Genomic DNA, 27,465 nt, shown 5'->3' on the forward strand with positions numbered 1-27,465 from the left:
CTTTTGTTTCTAACCACCACTTTCCAACCTGTCCTTCCCTCGCCTTCCCTCCTTCCCCCTCTCCAGCTCAGTGTCCTGATCCCTACATCCCTCCAAAGATAAGGTTGCCATCCAGTCTCTGAACCAGAGCCTGCAGGGCTAGCTTCACTTGTTACGCGCAGGAAGTCCTTAGCTGTGCTCCTGGATTAGAGTTTGCAGGAGAAGCCCGTTGTAGAGGCGGAGTGGTGAAGAACCCCAGCTAGGGAGCTAGGAGGCCCAGGGTGGCTGGAGGCAGAAGGGGGATGGGGAATGGAAGAAGAGGTGGGAAGAAGCTGAGAAGGGGAGTGGGGGTTGGGAGGAGAGGGGCGGGTCGAACTGCGCCACCCCTCTCATCCCCTCACTCCCCCACCCTCCCCGCTCCACCCGGGGCTGCCAGCACTCTTCCAGCCCAGCCGGCCACATCTGGCGTCTGCCCGCCCTTGTTTCCGCTGCATCGAGACTTCCCCCGGGGTGGCTGGAGGCTGTGTGTGCATCTAGAGTTTTCAATATATAAAGAGATTGCCAGGACCTGCAAGCACCCTCCGCAGTGGCGCGTGCTGGAACGCGGGACTCCGTTATGAGCCCCTGAACCCTGCAAAGCGGGCAATTGAGTAAGGGCATCTCAGAACTCCGTGCGGCCTTGAGGAGCGGGCGCCATCCGGGCGGACCGCAGCACACAGCCAGAGACCTCGGGGTGATACACAGAACCCGGGAGCACGATGGTGAAGGCACCAGTGGCCAGGGGAGCGCTCGCTGGCCCTCTGCGGATTCTCTGCATCTTGTGCTGCCTGCTGGGCCGCGCCAGCGCTGCACCGTCGCCCATCATCAAGTTCCCTGGTGATGTCGCCCCCAAAACAGACAAAGAGTTGGCAGTGGTAAGTTGCTACGCTGGCTTCATCGAGCCAAGTTTAGACAAACTTAGGAAGCAGAGGACGCAGGCCACCCTCCTCTGACCCTCCTCTACTGGCATACAACGTCGAGAGGGACTTTGGTAAACATCTTTGAGGGTCACCTTCTTGCCTAGTTGATGGAGGGGATGGCTTTTGTAAATCATGGGGAGGGGTCTTTGGTAAGAGGAGGCCTTTGATAAGTAACTTGTAGAAGTTCAGGGTACATCCAAGGGACCAGGAAGGAGCAAAGGAGGGAGGTGATTGCCTTGGGAAACATCTGGAAAGGGTTGTTTTTGTGAATAACAGGGACTTTGTCTACTTACCTAGGGGATTTGGTTCTAGGCAGGCTTTGTGAACGTCAGGAGAGCTGGCAACAGATCCTCTGGCAGGCGTTTTGGCAGACCTTTAGGACAATCAGTTTAAGGAGGAATCTCTTGAAAATCGGGGGTGGGTGTGTGCGTTGGCATATAATTTGTATAAGCCTTTGCGTATAAAAAGATAGCTGAAGCAAGGCTTGGCTAACTTCTGGGAAACTTTGGCACACATCTGGAGACAGGGCTTGGGTGAGACGCTGGAGGGGACCATTTGGCCAGTAACTGAAGCTAGAAAGAAGCAGAAGGTGCATTTTTTTGATGCCTTGCTTTTAGGCAGTTATCCAGGAGGGTCCCAGGAAACTTTCTTTGAACTTTTCCCTGGGGTCAGAGGAAGCAAGGCCACAACAGGCAAGAGGAGCAGGCGCAGAGGGCCTGGGCGCGTGGGGCGGGGGCGGACTGAGCAGGGCTGGGATGGGCCAGCGGCCAGCACGACCTCCTTCTTGGCCTGGCTCCCAAGCTGCGGCTCAGATGCTGTTGTCTGAGCCTGCTCCCGGCCCTAGAGCGCCCTGGTAGCAGCAAGGCAACACTCACAGTAAGGAGCAGGCACCTCTCTCCACACAGGGGCCATGGATTGCTTTAGATGCTTCGGTGGATCTTAGGACATCTGTGATTTTATTGCTTTTATTCAACCATTCTAGAAATCCTCCAACCACCCTCCTCTGCCAACTACCCAGAGCAGGAATCACATTCCTGCAGTTACACCAACTCTCTTTCCCTAACCCTTTCTTTATGGCAGTGGTTCTCAACCTGTGGGTCGCGACCTCTTGGGTGGGTAAAAAGACCCTGTCGCAAGGATCGTAAATGAGATGTCCTGAACATCAGATAATTACATTACGCTTCACAAAAGTGGGGAAATCATGGTTGTGAAGTAGCAACGAAAATAATTTTATGGTGAGAGGTGATCACCACAGTACGTATTAAGGTGTCTAAAGTATCAGACATGTGCCTGTTGGCTGAAATTGAGAGTGGAGCTTCAGAGCAGTTACTTGGGTCCCCTTGCCTTCTGCAGCTTAAGGAAACCCTTGCTGACCAGAGGCAGCGCAGGGGGAGAGAGTTTAACAAGTCGGACTCTGGCCAAGCATGGTGCACCCTGGGGAGACTAAGGCAGGAAGCTCGTGGGTTCAACTTAAAGTGAAAAGGTCCTAAAAGAAAAAAAGAAAATAAGAGATGGCTTTGAACTTATACTACTCCCTGCAAAATCTCTCAGGGAGAATATTAGCCTTCTGGCCTGGCCATCCCAGATGACTGATTTAACTTCCGGAGTGACTGTTTCTTTGAAGTCAGAGGGCCATAGTTGGCATCATCTTTGTGATAAGCGGCCAGGTCCTCTTAAACAAGTTTTGGCTCTAGGGAAGTACTCTGTAAGCATCAGGCATTATTACTGTCACATCACTATTGTTGTCATCACTATTATGCCCTCATCCGCCCTTTGCTGAGTGCCTCCAAGCAGGTAAGAGCCAGCCATGATAACTTCTGGCTCCTTTGGCCATCCCAGCTAGCCCTTCCAGTGGTTTTAAGTTTGCATTTGTTTGTGATTCACCCATGTTCTTGCCCTGAGTTATGAAGCTTACAGGCTGGAAGTGCCTGTCTTGGCCATCAGTTTACCTCAGCAGTAGCACAAGGCTTGACACATGGTAGGCATCAAATGTCTCTTGTTGAGCAGCTTGTTGGTAGTCTGGGGGGGGCGGGGGCAGACCCTCTGAAGAGTAAGACTGCTATCTTTTTAGAAATGATGGACCTAAGACTTGAACTTAGATCTGCTACCAGACTCCATGCATACAATCCTTAAATTTCTTCATAAGAAAAACAAAACACACACACGAGGAAATCAATGCATGTCTAGATCTTTGGGGGAAATTCAATCAGATGATAGATGCTGGGGTATCAGGATTCAAATATGGGCTCTAGACTTGGTGTCAAGTCCAGATCTTTAGCAAGCTTTTAAGCTGTTTTTTTCTTAGATTCTTCTTCTGCGTGACAGGTAGTGTGTGTGTGTGTGTGTGTGTGTGTGTGTGTGTGTGTGTGTGTGTGTGTGTGTGTTTTGCATAAGTAAACATCTACTAAATTCAGGGAAATAAAAGGTGGTAGCTATGCCCTTTACCAGTGCATCGCTTTGTTGGTGGGTGACAGAACTGACTGGGGAACCTAAGAGTCCACTCAGTGTCTTTGAACGCCTTGATTCCATCCTGTCTTGATTAAGCAATGTTTGGGGAGTTGTGGGGACTGTGTGTTTTGCATCCCACTGTGGTTTCCGGCTTTGACACTGCCTGTATATTTCAGCAATACCTGAACACTTTCTATGGCTGCCCCAAGGATAGTTGCAACCTCTTTGTGCTGAAAGATGCCCTCAAGAAGATGCAGAAGTTCTTTGGGCTGCCCCAGACAGGTGACCTTGACCAGAATACCATCGAGACTATGCGGAAGCCACGGTGTGGCAACCCAGATGTGGCCAACTACAACTTCTTCCCCCGCAAGCCCAAGTGGGACAAGAACCAGATCACATACAGGTGCCAAGGAGGGGTTGGGGACACAGAGCCAGCGGCCCCTGAGGGATGTGTGTGTGTGTGTGTGTTTCCTTGGGAATTGCCTTCTCAATGCAGGGGGTCCAAGAGGTGTCATGACTGAAAGGTGAGCATCCAGGGACTTTGCATACAGAGTTCTTGGTGGGTGGAGCCAGGCCGACGTAGACTTGAGTCTCATACTCAGCAACCAAGGTTTTATTCTGCACTTTGAGTTGGTTTCCTTGCCTATGGAACTGGGCTAAGGAATGTGCTCCTCATAGTGGTGGTTGGGGAACTAACTTAGATTTATAATGCTTGCTACAGTGTAAGTGGCTATAATGTGTTGGTGGTTGTTATTGCCATCTGGGTCACTGGGATAGGTGGAGGAAAGTTGATGATGAGGCAATAATTGTGTTCTTAATATAGTGTTGTTATGGTTAGTTGCTGATTGGGCGAAGACCTCTACTCTATGTGGCTGGTGTTGATCAGGGGTGAGAGCTCTGATATTGCACTGTTTGTGTCCTTGGTGCCTTTTTCCCAGACAGAGTGAGAGACAAGAAGGTCCAAGATTCTGGAGACATCAGGGCTCTATAGGAGGGTGTTCTTAGTGAGCTTGGTTCAGCACATGCTGCATAAGAACACACATATTCTGTACACACACTGTGCATGTAGCCACCTGCACTGCTGCATATACACAGTCATGTGCGTTTCTACCACCTTTAGGATCATTGGTTACACACCTGACATGGACTCTGATACAGTGGATGATGCATTTGCTCGGGCCTTCCAAGTGTGGAGCAACGTGACTCCTCTACGCTTTTCTCGAATCCATGATGGCGAAGCTGACATCATGATCAACTTTGGCCGCTGGGGTAGGCAGAAGGAGGATGGAGAGTGGGGCAGCATAGAGAGACAATGGGACTAGGTAGACATTTGAGAAGTGTGGGGATCCTGAAGGCAGCCTACCAAGAAGGTGTAGACATTGGATGTGCGACAGATGGAGGTGGAAGAACACGTCCCAGACACTGAAGAGCCACTCTTGGGAGAACAGAGGATGTAATCGCAGTGTGCCCCGCATACAGGAAAAACCTAGTGCACCCTCTAAATGACAGCACATAAGAGCATATGGCTACTTAGGTTTAAAGTAATAAGAAAGACTTTGTCAATTAAAATTCAGTAGTCACAATACAACATGGGAGGAAGTAGAATAGAATCTGGGGTCAAGCCACCATGTAAACTGTTGATACAAACTGGGAGCAGCATAAATATGAAAGGTGGTGATATGGATAGTAAGTGGTAAGGCAATGAAGGCAGAGGGCAGAGGAAGAGTGGTGTAGACCTGGGCATGCTATCACAGTGGGCCTGAAGGCTGGCTCTGTGGATAGCTGTGACAGTCTGGCATGAGACTAGGGCATGGTGAGGAAAACCATGCTGATAGGAGGATGCGGGTCTCAGGAGGGTATTGGCTATTATGCTGTGGTGGCACTGTAGGTGCCAGCAATGAGCATAAAGGGAAAGCTATGGTGCAGGTGAGAGGACCATGTGGACTCTAATACTGTGGGCCGCAGATTGGTAGCAACCAAGCTAGAGCTTTTCCACTGACTCCCTGCAATGCCTTTCTTAGATAACCCCAATGGGAAAGGGGAAAGGAAGAGGTGCTTGGAGGGTTGAGGAGCTCTGAACAACAGACTAGGGTGTGGCTGTGGGGGTGGGGGAAGGTAAAGCTAAGAATCAATGTGGGTTTTAGAGCACGGAGACGGATACGCATTTGATGGCAAGGATGGACTTCTGGCACATGCCTTCGCCCCGGGCACTGGGGTTGGGGGAGATTCTCACTTCGATGATGATGAGCTGTGGACCCTGGGGGAAGGACAAGGTAAGACAGCCTCCATTGGCATGCCTCCCTGTCACCTAGCAACCCAAACCAACCTTAAGCCCTTCCTTTGCTCTGGTGGGATCAAGGCAATGGGAGGGGGAGGGAGGACAGGCCCCAGGGTGAGTCCACAGCCCAGTGTCTGAGGATGAGCCTGGAAAGGTGAGTTCCATGCTGTGTTTGTCCTACAGTGGTCCGGGTAAAGTATGGCAATGCTGATGGCGAATACTGCAAGTTCCCCTTCCTGTTTAACGGTCGGGAATACAACAGCTGCACTGACGCCGGCCGTAGCGACGGCTTCCTCTGGTGTTCCACCACATACAACTTCGAGAAGGATGGCAAATATGGCTTCTGCCCCCATGAAGGTAAGCATCTACTCCGGCCCCAACCCTCACCCTACCCAGGCCCCCAGCCTACATGGGTTTCTGTTATGCCTACACCTTCCACATTCCACAGGCCAGTCAACCTTCAACCCAAGTATCTAATATACTGATTTCAGCCATCATTGTGTCCCTGCCATACTGTATTACTTAAGGACTGGCAAATATTAATAAGAAATGTATGGTTGCGTAAGCTCATCATCACTGTACTGTGAACACAGTATCTTTACACCAGCCGAGAAGGGTACAAAGATACCAACCAGTGTCAGTCTGACCTTATGGGACCACTGTCACGTGGGACCACCACCATGTATCTGGCGTGTTGTGACTTCAGTGCTACTTTTGTGAAGCTTGACCATATGTACTTACTTCATAAGTCACTTCAGGTTTTTAAAAGTCTCACCATTAGCAGTATTATTTATGAAATCGTGGATTTGATACATTAATTATTGTTTCTAACATACATGAAAATGACCTTAGATGTTTCTTCGTTGCTTCTGGGACCACTTCACACTCTAAAGACCCAGAGCTCAAGGACAGGAGGGCAGGAGCAGAGAGCTGAGGCATAGAGACAGATCAAGAGCTAGCAGTGGGAGGGGAACAGGGCTTCGTCTAAGCTGGTACCTGATGCAAGTAAGGACTCCAGTCTAAAAATATTTGCTGTCTCTCACAAACTGGTCCCACTGTACTAAAGAGAGTCATTTTGAGTGGTCACAGCTATGACATTTCACTCTGCCTTCTGTCCTCGTGTCATGACAGAAGCAGCTAGCTCCATTCAGTATTTCTGTGTGTGTGTGTGTGTGTGTGTGTGTGTGTGTGTGTGTTCATCAGAGCTTGAAAAAAATCTCCCCTTCTATTCTTTATTGAGATGAAAGTGAAAAGGGGAAGGGTATTGATGTACATACTCAATCTACTTTGAAAGCTTCCTGGATACATTTCTATTCATAAATCTTTTTTAAAAGTATGCCTGACATCATACTTGGCCAGGCCATCTCATTTGATGGTTCTAGATATCAGAAGCCCAGAAAATGTGGGGGAAATTGGTGAAAATACAAACATACTTCTAAGTATTTTCTTATTCCCCAGCCCATACAGACTTCCCAGGGTCATAGACTAAGAACAGTCTGTGTGGGGTGAGAAGGACAATAACTGTACATATCATGTATGTTTGTGACCCTCCCTGCCCCTGTTGCAACATAACACTAGCACCAACCATTGGATGGAAGGGAAGAAGCAAAGTTTCTAATTGTCTTTCTGTTTACATTTCTTCTTTTTTAAAAAGATTTTATTTATTTATTTATTTATTTATTTATTACATATACATATATGCAGTGTTCTCCTGCAGGCCAGAAGAGGGCACCAGATCTCAATACGAATGGCTATGAGCCATCATGTGGTTGCTGGGAATTGAACTCAGGACCTTTGGAAGAGTAGCTGGTGCTCTTAACCTCTGAGCCATCTCTCCAGCCCCTACATTTCTTTTCCTTTTTCCTTTGTCGAGGAGACCCAAGCCATGGACCCATGCATGCTAAGTATGCTGTCTTCCACTATGGAGCTCTATTCCCACCTTCTTTATGCTTTTACCACTGAAACTGAACTTTGTGCTGACACCCAAGCTATTGACTATTAGTAAGTCAGAGATTTGCAAATACAAGTGTGTGTGTTGTGTTTCCCAATAGGACATGGGGGAAAACAGAAACTCTTTCCCGAGGCAGCCCTTCAGTTGGAACAGGTTTTGTAGATAGATGTGGAAACAGCCTTGAACTGCATAAGCTTGGAAAGGTTCCGTGTCAGAAATTGGGCCATTTTTTTGGTCCTTAGCCGTGCCCAAGTACACACAATGCACACGTGTTTGGGTCCCCAGGCAGCAGTTCTGGTTACTCAAGCCCTCCTGACTGCTGATTCAGTGTCTGTTCCCTGATCTTCTCTTTGGGAAGAGGGTGGGTCCCAGAGGACATGGGCTTCTGGGTGGCTGAAACGCAGCTGGTGGGATCACAGTTATCATTTGACCCTTCTCCACTCTGAGTCGCCAGGGTCTCTGGACTCAGTTTTCCCTCTTTCTGCAACCTAGTCTTCTTGGTTCATCAGGGAAAGGTTTCTTGTTTGGGGAGGAGCAGAGCCATGAAGATAGAGACCACCCCCATTCCTGCATTGGGAGGCCAGGGGCTGGGCTTCATTCAGCTCGTGGTAGAGCTAGCAGGCCTAGTGAGGTCACCTCTGGCACCGCCGTGCACAGATGGTCCTTGTTATGCACTTGTGGTTTTGCTAGTTGGCAATTCCAGAGACACACCATTTTGTAACTCTGGAGCGGACAGAGGGATAGAAGGCTTGGGAGAGCCCAAGACTGACAGGCTGACCTTGATCCAATCTCTTTCCCCATTCTCCAGTCATGCCCTATGTTGAGGCCATCAAAATGGGAGGCTAAGATATGAGCTGTCCCTGCCTCCTCCTCTCCCTACTGCAGGGGCTAGTAACAGCAGCGGTTGGGCTGTCCACAAAGGACTGACGTTTTCTAAGAGAAACCGATCTTCAATAGCTACTAGAGTGTGCTTTGAGATTTATTTATTTTTTATCATTTTTAATTATGGATGGGTATGTGTTTTTATGTGAGTTTGTTGACATGAGTGTGGGTACCCTCAGGGACTAGAGGCATCAAATCCTCTGGAGCTGGAGTTACAGATGGTTGTGGACTGCCTGGCATGGGTGCTGCTGGGAACCAAACTTGGGTCCTCTGAAAGGGCAGCCATTGCATTCAGTTGCAGAGCCATCTCTCCAGCCCCTGGAGATTGTTTGCAGTTAATACTTTTAACAACTCAACAATTTGTCTTGTATGAACCAGCAAGTAGGGGACTAGCCAGCTCCACCCAGGCAGATCGCTCTGTCTCTCTCTCTCAGTGGCATCTTCTCCCTCTCTTTCCCTCCCCAGCCTTGATGACCATGGGCGGCAATGGAGACGGACAGCCCTGCAAGTTCCCGTTCCGCTTCCAGGGCACCTCCTACAACAGCTGTACCACTGAGGGCCGCACGGACGGCTACCGCTGGTGTAGCACCACTGAGGACTATGACCGAGATAAGAAGTATGGATTCTGCCCGGAGACTGGTGGGTAACCTTGCCTCTCTCTGCTCCCCAGAAGAAAGCATTTGGCTGTTTAATACCCACTTGTTTGCCCACAGCGTCTTTCCCCAAGACTAGCTGCGGATACCACACGGGCATGGAAGTCAGCCAATGGCATTGTGCTAGCCGGCTTGCACCTTGCTAGCTGGCCTGCACCCGTTGTCTTTCAGCTCTGACACTGTATTCCTTTGCCTCCCTCTGACCTTGGATCTCTCCTTTCACCTTCTCTTGATTGCATCTCTTCTCAAGTCTCTTATTCATCCTTTCCCATGCCTCTCTTCCTCCAGCATGTGTTTACTGAGCCCACTTCTTGACGCTTACTCAGAGATGAGTCTCTGTAGGAATGCGCCTACAGGCTCATCTTCTAGGGCAGTGTGTTGAGACAGTCAGCTCGCTCAGCCCTCTGGGTGCCTGGCTTCTCTGCTCCTATCTATAGGTCTGGACTCTGCTCTGTGGCTTCCTGGGATTAAACCTTGGCTCCGATACCAACTTTCTAGCATATTCTGCTCAGCAAGTCTCTTAATCTCTTCAATCCTTGGGGAATGACACTCTAGGGTCTCTGCTGAGTCACAATTATTGGTGGAGGTGACTGGGATGGGTCAGTACCCAGTGAGTGTATGTTAATGTCAGGGTCTTGTCATTGTTTTCTGGTAAGTGGCCTCTGAGCCTCTGCTGCCTCTTGACCTATGTTCCTTACCCCACAGCTATGTCCACTGTGGGCGGAAATTCGGAAGGTGCCCCATGTGTCTTCCCTTTCATTTTCCTGGGCAACAAACACGAAAGCTGTACCAGCGCCGGCCGTAATGATGAAAAGCTGTGGTGTGCGACCACAAGCAGCTACGATGATGACCGCAAGTGGGGCTTCTGTCCTGACCAAGGTAGGAGGCCCTGGCCTTTGGGTAAAGACACTGGACATTCCTCTATACCTGAAGTGGAATATTCTGAGGCCCAGACTACTTTGAGCATAGACACTGTCCCTAGACAAGATACCCCCATCGTACCTTCAGACCTGGCCATCTGAGCTGAGACTCTGCTCAGCCTTACTGAAGACAGGTTCTCCACTTAGGCTCAGCTTCCAAAACAAGATTCTATTACTGGGCACTGAACCTGGGTGGGTACCAGCCCTGCTCTTTCCTTTCTTGCCTTCCATTCCAGCTGCCCCTCGACACAGGACTGTCCCTAGCAGGAGCCATTCAATGACCTTACTGTTATCAGGACTATGAACAGGGTGCTTTGGACCTACCTTTCAGGACCTAGTAGGCCCAGGGCGTTAGTTTTCAGGTAGCCCAGAATGTTTATGTGAAGGGATGGGTCCAGGGCCTGTCGGAATTAGGTGAGCCTCTGTTCCAGTTTGATTTTTGTTGCTGTGAATAAGTGCTTAGGTAAGAAAGGGTTACACAAAGGCCTACGCTCCCAGGCTGCAATCCATCATTGAGGGAAGTCAGAGTAAGAACTTAAGGTAAGAACCTGGAGGCAGGAGCCATGGCAGAACAGCACTGTTGGCTCACATGCTCATTCATACCTAGCTGTCTTATATAGCCCAGGGCACCTGCCCAGGGAATGCTGTGTTCTCGGCATCAATTAATAACACAGTTCCTCACAGACATGCTTGGAGACCGAGCTGATGAAGACTACTACTCAGTTGAGAGTTTTCAGTGATCATTCTAGGCTGTGTCTCATAGATACTTAGTGCTCACTGGGACACTCTTTCCTTCCGTTACTGTTGGGTTTTGTTTATTTGTTTTTGTTTTTGTATTTTTCTGTAATGACGTAGACCTTGGTCATGCCAGCAGCTGGCCATATGTGTTTTTCTTAGGCTTTTTGTCTTGCCTGCCAAATGCTATGCTAGGTGATATGCTGACATCCCCGGCTCTGTGCAACTTCTGTCTAAGGTGGGATCTCCATCCCTTTAGAGTCTGTGGCCCCTCAGGCTGCCATGGACAAAGCATAACATACTGGTGGCTTACAGCAACCTAAACTGGTCTCCCCCCCCCCACCCCCGATTCTGGAGGCTAGAAGTTTAAGTTCAAAGTGTTCTGTGGGATCCCGTGTCACTTCATTGTCTGCTCCTGTCATTGCATGTCCATCTCTGTTCCCTATGCTTTTGTCTCTTTTCCTGTGAGGCCATGAGACGCAGTGGGCTAAGAACCCGTCAGCTGTAATGTGATAGCATTTTTAACTTATTCATTTACTTGAGATAGGATTTCACTATGTAGCCCAGGTTGAACTCAAGCTCAAACTCCATCTACTTCAGCATATCAAGTACTGGGATTATAGATATAGGGACACCATTCTCGGCTCTGGCTCCCATTTTAATAACATGTGCAATAAGATCATACATCCTAGGTAACCAGGAGCATAAATTGTATGTGTGTGTGTGCGCACACGTGCGCAAGCGGGTGATGGTGGGGCCCGTGGCGTGATTCAGTCACAACAGGGTGTAGCACATGATTTGCCTGCTGTTCGCGGCCAAGCCTGAGCAAGCTGTACAGGCATGGATATGTTTTTGTTTCAGTTTCCCTGTGGGACTGGAGTTGCTGTTGCACATTAGGCAAATGTTATATCATCAAGCCATATTCTCAGGGGAGTGGTTTCTTGACTCCCTTCCCTGGGAAGAAAAAGGTGAAGCCCTAAGGTCAGACTAGCCCTCTTGCTCCCCTCCTTGAGATCCTGAGTGGCAGGTTTTTTTTTTGTTGTTGTTGTTGTTGTTGTTGTTGCTGTTGTTGTTTTGTTTGGTCAACTCTCACAAAAAGCCAGGGCCAGAGGGGGTTGGCTGACCTACTCAAAAGCAACAGCAGTTTCAGAACAACAAAACCAATACATGCTGTTTCCAGAACTTTTAACCCTACCCTGAAGAGGTCACCTCAAACCTTCATATGAGGCAAGTCTTCATGTCTGTCTTCCTCCCCATCCCCGCCCTCATTCTCCTGTATGTCCCTCCTTTGGCATCCAGGATATAGCCTGTTCCTTGTGGCAGCCCATGAGTTCGGCCATGCCTTGGGGCTGGAGCACTCACAGGACCCTGGAGCTCTGATGGCTCCCATCTATACCTACACCAAGAACTTCCGCTTATCCAATGATGACATCAAGGGGATCCAGGAGCTCTATGGTAAGCCTCAGCTTGAGGGCCTCTGCAGGTAGAGGTGTCTACTTGTGTCCCACAGCCTGGGTGGGAGGACACAGAACTGGGAAATGCCAGATCTCATCTAGCCAGAATGACCAGGGACATTGGCAGGAATATCAACTAGGAATTGTGCCTGGTCCTCAGACTTTAGAACAATGCTCCAAAGAACTTCTCAGAGAGTCTTGTCCTTTCTAAACATTAATTATCCATGCCTCTCTTGGATCCCCACTTCTAGGGCTTTCCATGTGCTAGGTGTATGAACCAAGGCTGGAGAAAGGCAGTCTGTCTGGCCCAAAGTCAACTAAGTTTTAGCAGCCAGGTACAGTTTAGGATTCAGAAGAGTGAGCTGCCTACAGGGCAAGATTTTCTCTGACATGCAATAACAATGACTACATGAGGATGAACGTTGCTAGTTTTCGTAAGATGATGATGTGTTTTTAAAGATTATTTTATGTATGACTGCTCTATTTATACATACACCTACATGCTGGAAAGGGACATTAGACCACATTATAGATGGCTGTGAGCCACCATGTGGTTGCTGGGAACTGAACTCAGGACCTCTGGTAAAGCAGACAGTCTCTTAACTGCTGAGCCATCTCTCCAGCCCAAGATGTTGATGTTTTTATTTGCAATCAAAACATAACTAGTTTCTACAACCAACAATATCTCCTGTCTGTGCTTTCAGTAAGGCTAAAGGCCAAAAGGCAAGTCCATTTCATAAAAAAGAAAGAAAGAAAGAAAGAAAGAAAGAAAGAAATCAATCATCTAATAGTCCTTCCTAGTGGTTCCTGAACCAGGCAGGGCAGTGAAAGTAGAACGTGGATGGGGAAGCCAAGGGACACCGCTACCACTGTCACACACCATCTGAAAGAGATGCAACAGTTCACAGACTCAAATGTTGATCCTCATGAGGAATAAAAATGCTAATCCTTAAGAAATTGCCACACCCCTAGAATGACCTAGGCAGCCTTCCCCGTTCTTAAAGAGACCACATAAGACCCAGGCTTCTCTTAGTTCCCTTCTCTGCATTCTGGCTACACTGAGGCAGACATCTCTTCCACGCACCAGTATTGGGGGTCCCACCTGGTGATGAGAAGCCTTGTTGTTGGAAGAGTCTAAGGTCAGGTGTCTCCCCATTCCTCAGGGTCCTCCCCTGATGCTGATACTGACACTGGTACTGGTCCCACTCCTACACTGGGACCTGTCACTCCGGAGATCTGCAAAGATGACATTGTCTTTCATGGCATTGCCCAGATTCGTGGTGAGGTCTTTTTCTTCAAGGACCGGTGAGTGAGGTTGCTTTTGTCTGTCTTACCCTCTGGCTTCTGTCCCTCCCTATTGCTCTTGTGTTCCCATTGTTTGTTGAGGCCCATGGGGGCTTACAGAATGACCAACCTGCAGGGAGCAGTTTTTGTTGTGTGTCTCACAACACAACACATAGATCTTAGTGGCCTACCACACAGGGCTTGTTTTGAATTCCGGGTCTAGCAGATGTCTAAGCTTTTGGAGAATTAGGCAGTTAAGTAGATTCTACATGTCAATACTTTTCCCATAGCTAAGTGGAAACTTGTGGCAAGTGACAGGGTGCAAGAGGCCAAGTCAAGCCATACACGCACTTGGAAAGATTTCATGCATGTCATATCTGAGAATCTTCTACCGATGACACCAAAGAACATAGCTAAGCTACACATCCCAGTCCACTCCAGCTCAACTCTAAAAGACAGTCGGTGTTGTCATATAGCAAGACACATCCAGACATGGTTCTAGAAGAAAGAATGTAGGGGAGTTAGGTAGTCTTCTATTGGCCCTTCTCCCAGAATGCTATCGATCTCAAGCAGCCAAATTGTTGTCTGGATATATAGCAAGGGACCATAGGGGGAAGAGAGATTAATTCCTTCATTCTATAAGGCTCTGATCATGACAAATGGCTTCAAGTCACTCTAATGCCCTGTCTTCCTAGATAATGAGCTAGGACCTCATTAAAGAGTCCATTCTTCCATCTATTCCACCATCCATCTGTCCCTTCACAGCTACCTCCATCTATTCCTAGAGCATCTATCTATCTACCTATCTCTCATCTACCTAGCAAGTATTTTCTGTCCATCTATTCTGCATTATCCTTCCAAGCATTGACACAAATTATCTACGCATCTACACTCATAGAGTTTAAAAGTTAGAAAAATGGGCTCTGGAAGTAGAACAGTACTTTAGCAAGCTACAGGTTGTATGATAATCAGTAGGTTAATTGTTTTCTTTGTGCCTCGGCTTGCCTATCTCTAAGATGGGGGCTAATATTGAATCCTACCAAATAGAGCAGACATAAGGATTTGGTGTTTAGAACAATGCCAGCACAGAGTACATTTTTTCAGACCCATTAGCTGTCATCTTAATAAGTCATAATTTATCATCTACTGTGCCGGTTGCCTTGATAGGCTTTGATGATAGCTAAGAAAGGGAAGATTGTCCTGGAGATAGAGGGTCTATTTAATGTCACATCACTGTTCTCAAGAGAAATGCACAGGCCTCCTGGAATGGAGGTGATTCTGGCGATAGAAGTGATGGGTTAGGAATTATATGCAGGGACAGAGATAAAAGCTCCTGATATATACAGTGGGACAGGAAGCCCAGGAAGGCAAAAAGATATTAAAGGAATGTCTTTTTGCTGTTCCAGGAAGGGCTTCTCTTCAGACATGGGAACATGTGTGGGATACACATGCTCTGCCCTTCACAGAGTCTACCACTATCTGTAGGTGATAACAACAAAAAGCTAGAAAGAGAAATGAGACTCAAAATGCAGCAAGTCAAATAGGTCTTAGTGCCCAAACCAGTTTTAGTGATTGCAGATGCTACTAGTGTTCTGCTGTACTGTGTAGAGAGGGAGAAGTGGTAAAGTGGGGACTCTATTCTCCAGCAAGGTCCCCAGCTCGGAGTACTAGCCGCAGTGGAAACTGTGACCATGGATGGAGCTGTCAGAAATGGCTCTGAGCCCAGGCCCAGGCTAGGCCTGGTTCTGATACCGCATCACACTTTCTATCAAAAGGACCTAAATGTATGTTCAGTGGAGTTGTTGACTTCATCTATAATTAATTAAACAGTGACCGTGTGCAAATATTGGTGCCAGGGAGGCTCTGGGAAGACAGGGTACTACTACAGGATTCCTGAATATGTATTTTGGAGTTGGATATGGACTGAAATCCAGATACCCTCACATGCTATCTGAGTGTGGGTTTGGCAAATAAAGATCATGACCTTGCCTTGTGTGTGCTGCTTTAAGTAACAGAGCTACCAGTCTCTCCTGCCCCTAATCAAATGGTGGAAGAAAAATTGGTCTTTCATGGTATAGTGTCAAGGGGTAAAGCTGCTTTAAAGGGCAGAGGAGGTCAGCGACTTGTCTTCGTCCATTGATATCTTTGCATGGCCTGTATGCCACAATTGGGCCCCTAGATGACTACCAGTGGCTTCCTACATCCAGCCAAAGTGCGAATGGAGGTGTGAAGGAGAGAGAGAGAGAGGTCTAGACATGAGATACAGGTCTATCTGCTCAATCTTGTTGTGCTGATGTAAGACACGTGGTGAGGAGTGTTAGGCTAACTGACTCTGGCAAACAGAATCACCCGGAAGGCTTGTTCAAACAGTATCTCAATTGAAAGCCAGAGACATCTGCTCTATAGATCTTAGGTCAGGTCCAGTAATTTACATTTCTAACTTAATCCCAGGGCCTGCTGGGGCTGCTGGTCTGAGGATTGCAATTTGAGACTCGGGAGGCTTAACTCATGACCAACCTGCCACTCAAGGCTACATGCAGCTGAGGATAGCTTTTGCTTTTTGTAACTTGATGACAAGTTGTGTTACGATGTCAAGAGTTTGAAGACATGTGGGACTGATTCCTATGATGAGGATGAGGTCATGGGCAGCAGAGGGTGATGAAGGGTGATTAGAAGTGTAGAGCGGACAGGAAGGGTGGTCCAGAAAGAGATGTTGATCAGATGAGAAAGCACACATGTCACAGTTATGAGGGTTCCATTTTACAAGGCTCGTTCACAAAAGTGCTTGTCCCTTAGTAGGCTCTCAGTAAATATAGCCCTTATTTTTGCCAACGCCTATAGATGTATGCCATTTAAATTCCAAAAATGCTTTAAAGTGCAGTGAGTCGCTGCCTCAGTGGGGTTCTAAGCAAACAGTACATGAGAGATAAATAACAGCTACTTCAGGCCCTCAGAGCTGGTGTTAAGAGGCACTAAGATAGGAAACACAGTAAACAGAGACAGTCTAGGGTGTCTTTGCTCTGGCATCTTGCTGAGCAGAGTCCCTCCTATTTCTCACCATCCTTCTCCAGCCATCTTTTGACCTTGCCTCTTTCCACTATCGGACTTTCCACTATCTGAGTGGGTTTGCTTGTTAGCGCTGCAGAGTGCCGGAACATGCGGCTTCCTGTGTCTGATTCCTGTCCCCAGGTTTATATGGCGGACGGTGACACCACGTGACAAGCCCACGGGACCCTTGCTGGTGGCCACATTCTGGCCTGAACTCCCAGAAAAGATCGATGCTGTGTACGAGGCCCCACAGGAAGAGAAGGCTGTGTTCTTCACAGGTATGTGGGAGGGTCCTGCTGGTCCTGAGTTCCTGTTGAACCGGATCCACCCCTCCACCAAAGCAGTTCTCAGGCACCTGCGGGTGCTGCATCTCCTTTAGGGACTGTCCCAACATCATTTCCCAAAACACAGTGTCTTAGTTAGGGTTTCTATTGTGCTAAAGCATTCAGCTTCCAGTTATAGTGTAGCTTGAAGGCAAAGTCAGGGCGGGAACCCAGGGCAGGAACTGAAGCAGAAGCCATAGATGAACGCGGAACACTAGCTCGCTCTCCTCCCCATCACTTGGTCAGCCTACTTTCTTATATAGTGCAGGACAACCTGCCCAGAGGTGGCTCCACCCACAGTGGGCTGGGGCCTCCTACATCCATTACTAACTAAGAAAATGAGCCACAGGCTTACCTACAGGCCAATTTTATGGAGACATATTTTTTTCTCCATTCAGAGTCCCCCTTCTCAGATAACTCTACCTTGGGTTAAGTTGACAAAAACAAAAAACAAAAAACAAACAAACAAACAAAAACTAGCCAACACACATTAGATTTATTTGGGGTCAGGCTAGACACTCAGCATCAACTCACCCCAATCACACAACAAACATTTCCTTTCTTCTGGGTTCTTTGTTGATCTTTGGTTTCTTTCCTACAAGAAACCAGAATCTCCTTTCAGTGCTGATGTTTCCCTAACAACTTTCCATGGCTAGAGCCTTGGCCAGGAGCTGCTTTAGTTATAGTTAGATGTGTGTGTGTGTGTGTGTGTGTGTGTGTGTGTGTGTGTGTGTGTGTGTGTGTACAGGTAGGGTCTCATGCAACCCAGACTGCCCTCAAACTTGCAGTGTAGCCAAGGGTAACCTTTACCTTATGATCCTCCTGCCTCCTCTCAACTGTTAGGATTAGGCATCTACCATAACACCCGGTTTACTATGATGCTGGGGATGGACTCAGAGCCTTGTACACACTGGGCAAGCCCTACTAACCAAGCTACATGCCCAACCCTGAACTTTTTAAAACATTGTGTACGTAAGTCTGTGTCAGGGTGTGTGTGCACATGAAGATGCTCACAGAGGCTAGAGACAATGGTCCCCCTCGAGCTAGAGGTTCAAGTGTGTCTTAGGTGGGGTTAGAACACCATGGCCAAAATAACTTGGGAGAGGAAGGATTTATTTTACCTTATATTCCATCTTCCAGGGAAGTTGGGGCAGGAACCTGGAGACAGAGGTTGTAAGCTGCTCAACCTGAGTCCTGGGGCTTTACCTCCAGTCTTCAGGGAGAGTAGGGAGCACTCATAACCACAAAACCATCTCTGCAGTCCCCAGCCCCCATTTATAACATAAAATGTCTTTTTAAAACATATATCTATTTGAATAAAGACAGTTTGTTACTGTAGTGTCTGAAACAAGGATAGAAACAAACTGTTCTATACATGGTATTTAGACTCCAAATACAAGCATCATTTTAAAATTAGGTTTGTTGCTTTTATCTTTGTTTTGAGACAGGGTTTTTTTGTTTGTTTCTTTGGATGGTTGGTTTGGTTTTTTGTTTTGTTTTTGTTTTTGTTTTTTGAGACAGGGTTTCTTTGTGTAGCCTCGGCTGTCCTGGAGTCACTTTGTAGACCAGGCTGGCCTCAAACTCACAGAGATCCACCTGCCTCTGCCTCCAGAGTGCTGGGAAAACAGGTGTACACCACCACACCCAGCTGAGACAGGGCTTTATGGTGTAATTTAGGCTGCCACTGCACTTGCTATGTAGCCCAGGCTGGCCTTGAAGGTTCAGCTAAGATTTGTGCACTTTCTGTGCCATATATGGACAGCTTCCAGCCCCATCCTTTGGTGACCATGGGTCCTGGCCAGGCTAGCTTTGGCTCTCAGGGCACTTTATACAGGCAAGTGTGACACACACACTGGCTGCTTATCTTCCATTTATCATCCTTTGATTGGCACCTTCAATAACCAATGTTTAAAACTCTGTGTATATGAGTCGGTGATATAGTTCAATTGGTAGATGGCTTGTCTAGCATGCACAAAACTGTGGGTTTGATTCTCAGCCCCGTAGAAGTCAGGTGTGGTGTAGTTAGCCTCATTGTAATCCCAGTAGTCTGGAAAGAGAGGGGGGTGGAGGGGCAGGATGATCAGGAGTTCAAGGCCAGCCTGGTTTACATGAGATCTTGACTCAAACTGAAACATAATCTTGTGTGTGAGGCCTCCTGCCTCTAGGTACAGAACTGGGCTATGAGCAGAAGGGTATTTCCTGGTGAGAAGTCCCAGCAGGCTCTTTTGCCAGAGAGCATGGGAAGGCCAGGTATGGCTTGAGGCATATCCCCACAGCCACAAACTCATCTTCTGCCTCTTCCCTCAGGGAACCAGTACTGGGTCTATTCTGCCAGCACCCTGGAGCGAGGATACCCCAAGCCACTGACCAGCCTGGGCTTGCCCCCTGACGTCCAGAAAGTAGATGCTGCCTTTAACTGGAGTAAAAACAAGAAGACATACATTTTCGCTGGAGACAAGTTCTGGAGGTAAGGGAGTGGGGGGACCCAGGTAGAATGATGGCATGGCAAGTTTCATGGGGCAGGACATTCTGTGGCTTGACACACACAGTGCGGGTAGACACTCTGTCCTTGATCTCCAGCCTGCCTGCAAGGCAGCGGGACCTCCAAGAGAAGTCACCACAGGATGTCGCACCCCTCCTCGCGACACTGTTGGGGTTATTTTGGCTGGCCGGAATCCCCTTTCCTTTTTCAGCTGCGTTCTGACTGGGCCTGAAGATAACTATCTAAAGCCTCATGTTAGGGCATCCCACAGGAATGCTGGTAATACAGTGACAGGCGATACAGGTAACAGTTGCTACCGTTGCCACTGTATGACAGATGCTAATGTAAGGCCTGATGAAGTATGAATCACTGTCCTTCCTGCTTTTTACATGCAGAAAACAGTTCTGGAAGATTAAATAGTTCCAGTTCCCACAGCCATGGAGTGACACCTGGGCATTCTGGCCTTGGAGAATGCCCTAGACTTCCTGATGCAGTGGGAACACAGGGAAGGAGGGTGAAATCAGAGCAGCAGAGGGAAATGAGGAAGACAGCACCCAAACCAGGTCCTGGGAAGCCAAAGGCACCATCCCTCATGTCTGCAGAGGGCGCCCTCCCTGGGTCAACGGCAGCAACCCTCACTCATGTCTGTAGCAGGCACCCCTCCCTTTCCCCATATCAGCAGCTGGCACCCTCCCCCATGTCAGCAGCAGGGCACCCTCCCTCATGCCTGCAGCAGGCACCCTCCCCCATGTCAGCAGCAGGCACCCTCCCCCATGTCAGCTCAGGCACCCTCCCCCATGTCAGCAGCAGGCACCCTCCCCCATGTCAGCTCAGGCACCCTCCCCCATGTCAGCAGCAGGCACCCTCCCCCATGTCAGCAACTGGTACCCTCCCCCATGTCTGCAGCTGGCACCCTCCCCCATGTCAGCAGCAGGCACCCTCCCTCATTTCTCAGCTGGCCTGGCTAGTGGTGTAGACTGGCAGGGGAGCAGTTGAGAAGCAGGTGGCTCTGCTCCAAATCCTCTGGAGAGAAGGCTCTGGCACTGAGAGGCAAAAGGTTAGGATGAGAGGCCAGAGACAGCAGTGTCTATGGACATAGCTCAAACTCAGAAGGGAACTTACAGGCTGTCACAATTTACCCTTGAGGAAACTGAGGCCCGGAGAAACTGAGGAACTCAGGCAACCTACTTACGAGTAGGTGCGCTGGCTGAGAGCTATGCTTAAAGTTGCTTCTCCTCTGTTTCTCGAAGTACTCCCTTCAATGTGCCCTCTGGGTAATTTGGTCAGTGAGGAAAGGGTGGGTGGACAAAAGCTCCCCCTCCCCCTTCTGTAGCTGTCAGTGTATACAAGCCTTACCCAGGAACTATTGATGGGATTCCTAGACTTTGTCTAGTTATCACTGAACAAACAAACAATCCTGCTTCTTTCAAAGCCTCTCTCTCCTCCTCATCACCCCCTCCTCCTCCTTCTCCTCCTCCTCTTCCCTCCCTCCCCCCCATTCAGACGCTGCCCCAGGGCTGCGCATGGCAGGGTGGAATTCTGGTAGTATCTCCTGAGATACTTAGCAACCTAAGCCGATTGGTATCTCAAGCCTCAAGAAGAAAAACAGTCGGGCAGGAAACCGCTGAGCAGGCCTTGGGCCCACGTACCAAGAATGGCATCTCAGGCTCTTGAATTTATGGGCACTCTGAATCTTTAAGTGTGGGCGTGGCAGCCAGGAGGGGTGGAGTCTCATAGACACATCATTCAGGAATCTCAGAATCCTAAAGCCTAGGCGATTCCCCTACCCAGCGTGGGAAGTACTCTCCCAGTCTCTCTCCTACACACCCTTTGTGCATACACCTTCAAGAACAGGCATGCCCGATGTGAGCATGAGAGTGCACGCATACACAGACCCGAGGGCCTGAAATGTCTTGCTGGTTTCTTCTAATCCTTTTCCTTGGTAAGGCTTCTAATTCTAGATGCCAGAACAGATACCACCCTCTGCTGAGGAAGCTCCGTGAGCCTTTGGTAAAGAGGCAAGAGTAGAAAGGGCTGGCCCTAGGTTCTGGATTGCGCATACAAAGGAGAGATGCGTGCCAGGAAAGATGGCACAAGAACTGGAGACACCTTCTTTGGGCCATGGTTGCAGGAAAAAGAGGGTCTGGAAACACTGGGTGAGCAACTGTCACCAGCATGCCAGGACATACTCAGGTGCTGCCTTTGGAAGCTCTCATGGAGGCCACAGATGGACATTCAGTGTCCCTTATGTGTTTTGCACACAGCTGGGGAGATGGAGGCCCAAGTGTAGCCCCTCACTGCACTCTTGGAGCTTATGATGGAAAGAGGCTAAAAAAAAATTTTGCATCTCATATCGGCAACTCTTTTTTTTTTTTTCATAAATAGATCTTGCCTTGAGTTTATTTGTAAAAACAGCATAGGACACTGGTCATAAATAAAGTATATAGGTAGGTGTGTCACACCAGTTCATCTGTCTTCATTGGCAGAAGCCTTTTCTATGGGGCCTTCACAGGGGCCTGGGCACCTTTGGGAGCCTGAGCTGGGGCCGAAGCCCTTAGCCATGTAGCTTCGAATCTTCTTCCCAAGCTTGGGATGAGCGATGAAAGCAAGCCGGCTGACTTTGCAGCTGGGGCCTTTTGGCTTCTTGGGCTTAACGGCCTTAGGCTTCACAAAGGCCTTAATGGCCTCTGCACATGCACTCTTTGCTGTGGTATTGTTTGCCTGAATCTTCTTCAGGCCTATCTTCTTGTGTTTCTTGACAAAGCACAGCTGCAGCTGGGACTGAGTGGCATGCAGTCTGCCTAGTGACTCATGGCCTTGAGCTCACACCGACTGCATTGCATTGTAGCCTCGCTCTCTGAGCCTCGGTTAACTCCCAGACATGGCTTGTCATCTCTGTTTCACAGATGAAGCAGCAGCAATTTGTTCAAACCACACAGTGAAAGAATTATGGGTCTGTCTGGTCCATTGGTCCTCCGACTGCAGCAGGGAATCAAAGGTTTAGGAGGCGGGAGATGCTGGAGAGATGGCTCAGAAGTCAACAGTACTATCTGCTTTTTCCTAAGTCTTGGCTTCAATTCCTAGTACCCACATGGTTCAGAATCTTCTATATATAGAACTTTAGTTCCAGGGGATCCGACTTCCTCTTCTGGCTTTTGAGGGCACTCATTCACATGGTGCACAGACATATATTCAGGCAAAACACCCAAAGACATTTTTTCAAAAATCTCAAAAGAAAAATTTTGAAAGTTTTTAAGGGAACTATCAATTCCCAAATCCCTGATGAATACCAGACGTGGGAAAGACACAAGCATGTGCTTCTTGGTGGCAGTCACAGTGGCTGTTGCTCTTAGGGATTGCCTTAAGCCATGCAATTAGGAAGCAGCAGTGTGGGATGCACACCCAGGCCTTCTCCAGATGCTTGCATTGCTGCCTGCTTCCCCTTTGAATGGCCAAGTCTTATTTCCCAGACCCACTCTGTGCCATCCCTTGCATCTTTCTCTCCAGGATCCTTGACTGGGGTTGGGTAGGCTCTTGGCCTTCAAAGAGGCCATCCTCTTCTTCATGTCTCTCTCCTAGATACAATGAGGTGAAGAAAAAAATGGATCCCGGTTTCCCTAAACTCATCGCAGATTCCTGGAACGCCATCCCTGATAACCTGGACGCAGTCGTGGACCTGCAGGGCAGTGGTAAGCTACCCAGGCCTCTGTTAGCGTTCTAGGATTGCCTGATCCCAGCCAGGAAACAGCTCCTCGTTGGCACACACTCTTGCAGGGCAGCCATGCAGTCCCAGAAAACAAACCAGTCCCTTCAGCTCAGTGCTGGGAAGGCAGCCAGTCTCCTGACCCTTGCTGCCTCAGCTAAGCTCCGGCTGTAAGACTTAGAAAGGCCTCGTGCAGCTGTAGGGGCTGAAGCCACAGCAGAGGGGGCTGGGAGGCCTCCAGGGGCCAAGAACATGGCCTGGTGCCCTGGATTCATTCTGGGGGCTGAGCCAAGCTGTACTGGGTTACCCAAAAGGCCTCGTGACCACCTCCCATCAGAAGCATGGCTTCACTTGAGACAAGGCAAACTTTGTCATGCTCTGTCACTCATGTGGTATTGATTCCCAGCTCAGCTACTTGCTTCTTTGCAATGTCAGCAAAAGATAGCATTAGGAATTTGAAAACATACTCCCAGGGAGGCTTCTGTGATTCTCTAGGGTCCTGGAAATGAAGTCAGTTTGGCTTTTGTGCCTTTTTAGAGGAGGATTTGTGTGTTTGTGTGTGTGTGTGTGTGTGTGTGGTATGTGTGGTGTGTATATGGGTGTGTGTGTGATGTGTATGCATGTGGTCTGTGTGGTGTATGTGTTTGTGGTGTGTGTGTGTGTGTGTGTGATGTGGTGTATGAATGTGGTGTGTGGTATGTGTGTGATGTGTGTGTATGTTGTGTGTGATGTATGTGCAAGTGTGTGTGTGTGTATGAATGTGGTGTGTGTGTGGTGTGTGTGATGTGTGTGTGTCCTTTTACCATCTGAAAGCTCATAGCCCTGAGCATTCATCAGAAGGTCTTACAAGTGCAGAAGGAAAGTAATGTATAATCAGGTACTCCATTACGGGTGACCTTCAACCAAACATCTGTCAAGTCCCTACTGTGAGCCAGGGTTTTAAATGGAGTAAGTGAGGTCATGTGTGTTTAGAGGAATTCAGAGGTCCCAAAGCCTATAGAGAGATTAGGAGAGGAAACAGTAGTGTGTGAGTCTGTGTGCGGATGACTCTGTGCAAGTTTGTGAGTGTGGGTCTGAGTATGTGTGTACACATAAGTGTGTATGAGTGTGTACATGGGTGTAGATGTGAGTATGTAGGGCGAGCCTGAGTGTGTGTGGGTGCTGGAGTATATGAGTGTGTGCATGTGTGCGTGCCTGTGTGTGCATGTTTTGGTCTGAGTGTGTGTGTGTGTGTGTGTGTCAGGGTGCTAAGTGCATGTGTTTGGGGGTCCTGAGTGTGTGTGAAAGTTTGTGTGTGTGTGTTGGAATGTATATGTGTGAGAACTGAGCATGTGTATATAGGGGTCCTGATTGTGTGACTATGTAGGAGATCCTGAGTCTCTCTCTCTCTCTCTCTCTCTCTCTCTCTCTCTCTCTGTTTGTGTGTGTATGTGTGTGTGTGTTTACAGAACTTGACGCAAGTGGTTCACTGACAGGGAAGAGTCGCTTATCTGCCTCTGATGACAGCTGACCTGCAAGAGTATGCTCTTGTGGTTTTAGATATTTTAGAGTTTAAAGAGAAGCCAGATATCTGCATATTCATATGACATTGCCAGATGTGTTTATATCTTGGCAACTCTTTCAGAATTAAAGACAACATGAAGCAAATATTTGTATGAGCCTAATAAACCTGATGGGCCTGGGGACCTCCTGCTTCCCATCCCCTGACGTGTCCTGTGCTTGGCTTGGAGCTTGTGCTCAGGAAGGCACTATTGTCACCAAGAGCAAGTATTAATATCATAACAAGCTCTAAGTGTGTGATTCTCAACCTGCCGGTCGAGACCCACCTGGGGATGGATCAAATAGCTTTTTCACAGGGGTCACCTATTGGAAAATACATGTTTACTTTTTGATTCACAACATTAGCAAATTTACAGTTATGATGATATAGCAATGAAATAATTTGAAGGCGGGGGAAGGATCACAACATGTACTGTATTAAAGGGTTGTGCCCCACAGGTTGAAAATGGCTGCTCTAGCCGGGCGTGGTGGCGCACTCCTTTAATCCCAGCACTTGGGAGGCAGAGGCAGGCGGATCGCTGTGAGTTCGAGGCCAGCCTGGTCTACAAAGTGAGTCCAGGATGGCCAAGGCTACACAGAGAAACCCTGTCTCAAAAAACCAAAAAAAAAAAAAAAAAAAAAAGAAAAAAAGAAAATGGCTGCTCTAAGAGGCTAGTGCCCCGATCCCTGGCCTCAAGACCAGTAGCCAGCAACTAAAAGACCTGACTTCCTAGCCACGCCTCTTCTCCAGCCCAGAGGCTCTTCTTGGGTTGAAAATCTTCTTCACTATGCTAGGCAGATGTGACCACTGCCAGGGACCTTCCCTGTGCCATGTGAGGTCAGGGTGGGTCCAGTCAGTCTCTCTTCTTTCTCTCTCCAGGTCACAGCTTCTTCTTCAAAGGTGCTTTTTACCTGAAGCTGGAGAACCAAAGTCTGAAGAGCGTGAAGTTCGGAAGTGTGAAATCGGACTGGCTGGGCTGCTGAGCTGGCCCTGTTCCCACAGGCCCTATAATCCACATCACTGCATACCAGGCCCAGAGCACCACACCGGAGAAGGATGGGGAGGGGCCTGGCTGCTCTGCCTTCAGCTCTGTAGTTAATCAGCCCCCTCCTTCACCTCATGATTTAAGAGTTCAGAGAGTGGCTTCTTTTTGTACCCAAAGAAAGGTGCTGATTGCACCCCTCCCAGGTGCTTCTTGCCCCTGTGACCCCCCTAGGGGGTGCTTGGATAATCTCAATGCAGCCCCCCCCCCCTTTGGGCTGCCCCGGTGCTCCACACTTCAGACTCTTCAACGTCTATGCTTCTCGTAAGGCTCACAGCAGCCTCAGAGTCGACAGAGACTGTCTTAGGAGGGCACTGGTGGCCCCCCAGCCTGGCACGGGGCTGGCGGCAGTGGGATCCAGGTGTGTCACAGTGGAAGTCGGAGACACCTGGTTTCTCAACTTCTGGCTGCCCCGGTGCCTGCACTACTTTAGCAGTTTGCTTTGTATGGACTTTGTTCATTTTTTTCCCTCAGCCCTCTCGGTTTCCCACCATACCGCATTTCCTGACAGAAGGACTCAGGTTGTCTGCATCGCTGCACGGTGCATCTCAGCCCACAGAGCAATGAGCAGTGGTTTCTTTCTTCACTCTATTTAGAGCCTCCTCTGTCACTTCCTCCACTGGATGGAGGAGACGCGCAAGCCAGGGGCTTCCTGCTCAGTCTTCTCGCTTCTCCCTTTACCAGTTCCCCATGGGAAATGGCAAACAAGTGTAAATAAAGACACCAAACTGAGTGGCAGCTTTCGGCTCTGTTTTAGCAGTTCACAGCCAGAAAGGGGGGTGGGGGGGGTACTTAAAGAGCAAAGCTTTGCTCAATGCAAGGTGCAGAGGATGTGTGCTGGAAAGGTCAGAGCTGCCCAGCTAAGGATCCTAGAGTGGAATAGACTTGCATGCCTGGTTCACATGAGGAAGAGCCTGGACATATCAGTGCTTTGATCTTCACGGGGAAGAGCCGGGCCAGCAGTTCTGTTGCTGTATTATAGGGCCTGGGCTGATAGCATGGAACTGCAACCACACAACCTCCTCTTCTTTTTGTTTTGTTTTGTTTTTCCAAGACAGGGTTTCTCTGTGTAGCCTTGGCTGTCCTGGACTTGCTTTGTAGACCAGGCTGGCCTCAAAGCCACAGCAATCCGATCCCCCTGCCTCTGCCTCCTGAGTGCTTGGATTAAAGGCGTGAGCCACCACGCCCCGGCACAACCTCCTCTTCTAAGAGCCTTCACTGTCACCTTTACAGACTCCAAAGAGACAGCTGGCCACAGAGGAAAGTGGTTTGTCGGGGCCAGTTAGAAACAGAACTTGAGTTGGGGCCAAAGGATGATCACAGGAGGAACAACATAGTTCTTGGCCCAGAGTCTCAACAGCAGCAGCAGCAGCGGTGGCAGCAGGAGTTTCCTTCACCCCAAAAACTGCCCCCAAGTAAACACAGTTTGAGGGGATGGTGTGCTTATTTTCTAAACTCAGTCATGATAAATGTGGGCGCTTACTCCTTCATGTCATCCACCTCTAGTGCCCCCCCCCCCCCACACACACACAGGTTTGTCAATGAATTCCAAAACTTTCTTTTTTGTTTGTTTGTTTCTCAGCAGTCCCTGCGAGATCTGACAGGCTGGTGGTCTTTAGCTGTGGGCCTTTCTTGGTAGGGTTAGAGGTAATGGAGTAAGGTGTGGATTCAATACTGGAAGATATCTCAGGGGGCCTGAAATCACCTTTCCTCCTATGGCCAGTTCTGATTTCTTTCTTTCTTTCTTTTTTCTTTACTTTTTTAAATTTTATTTTATTTTATGT

General features: G+C 48.7%; 1 protein-coding gene across 1 annotated transcript; it reads left to right on the plus strand.

The window, feature by feature from the left end:
• Window positions 1–418: 418 nt before the first annotated feature.
• Mmp2 (matrix metallopeptidase 2) lies at window positions 419–25,877 on the plus strand. Its single transcript, XM_051168639.1, has 13 exons — window positions 419–893; window positions 3,563–3,789; window positions 4,507–4,655; window positions 5,531–5,659; window positions 5,848–6,021; window positions 8,963–9,136; window positions 9,856–10,029; window positions 12,105–12,260; window positions 13,423–13,564; window positions 16,733–16,869; window positions 19,222–19,381; window positions 22,976–23,085; window positions 25,519–25,877. The coding sequence occupies exons 1-13, from the start codon at window positions 738–740 to the stop codon at window positions 25,620–25,622; spliced, it is 1,992 nt and encodes a 663-aa protein (XP_051024596.1). The 5' UTR covers window positions 419–737; the 3' UTR covers window positions 25,623–25,877.
• Window positions 25,878–27,465: the final 1,588 nt, after the last annotated feature.

This window comes from Acomys russatus, chromosome 26, assembly GCF_903995435.1.
Source record: "Acomys russatus chromosome 26, mAcoRus1.1, whole genome shotgun sequence".
NCBI lineage: Eukaryota > Metazoa > Chordata > Mammalia > Rodentia > Muridae > Acomys > Acomys russatus.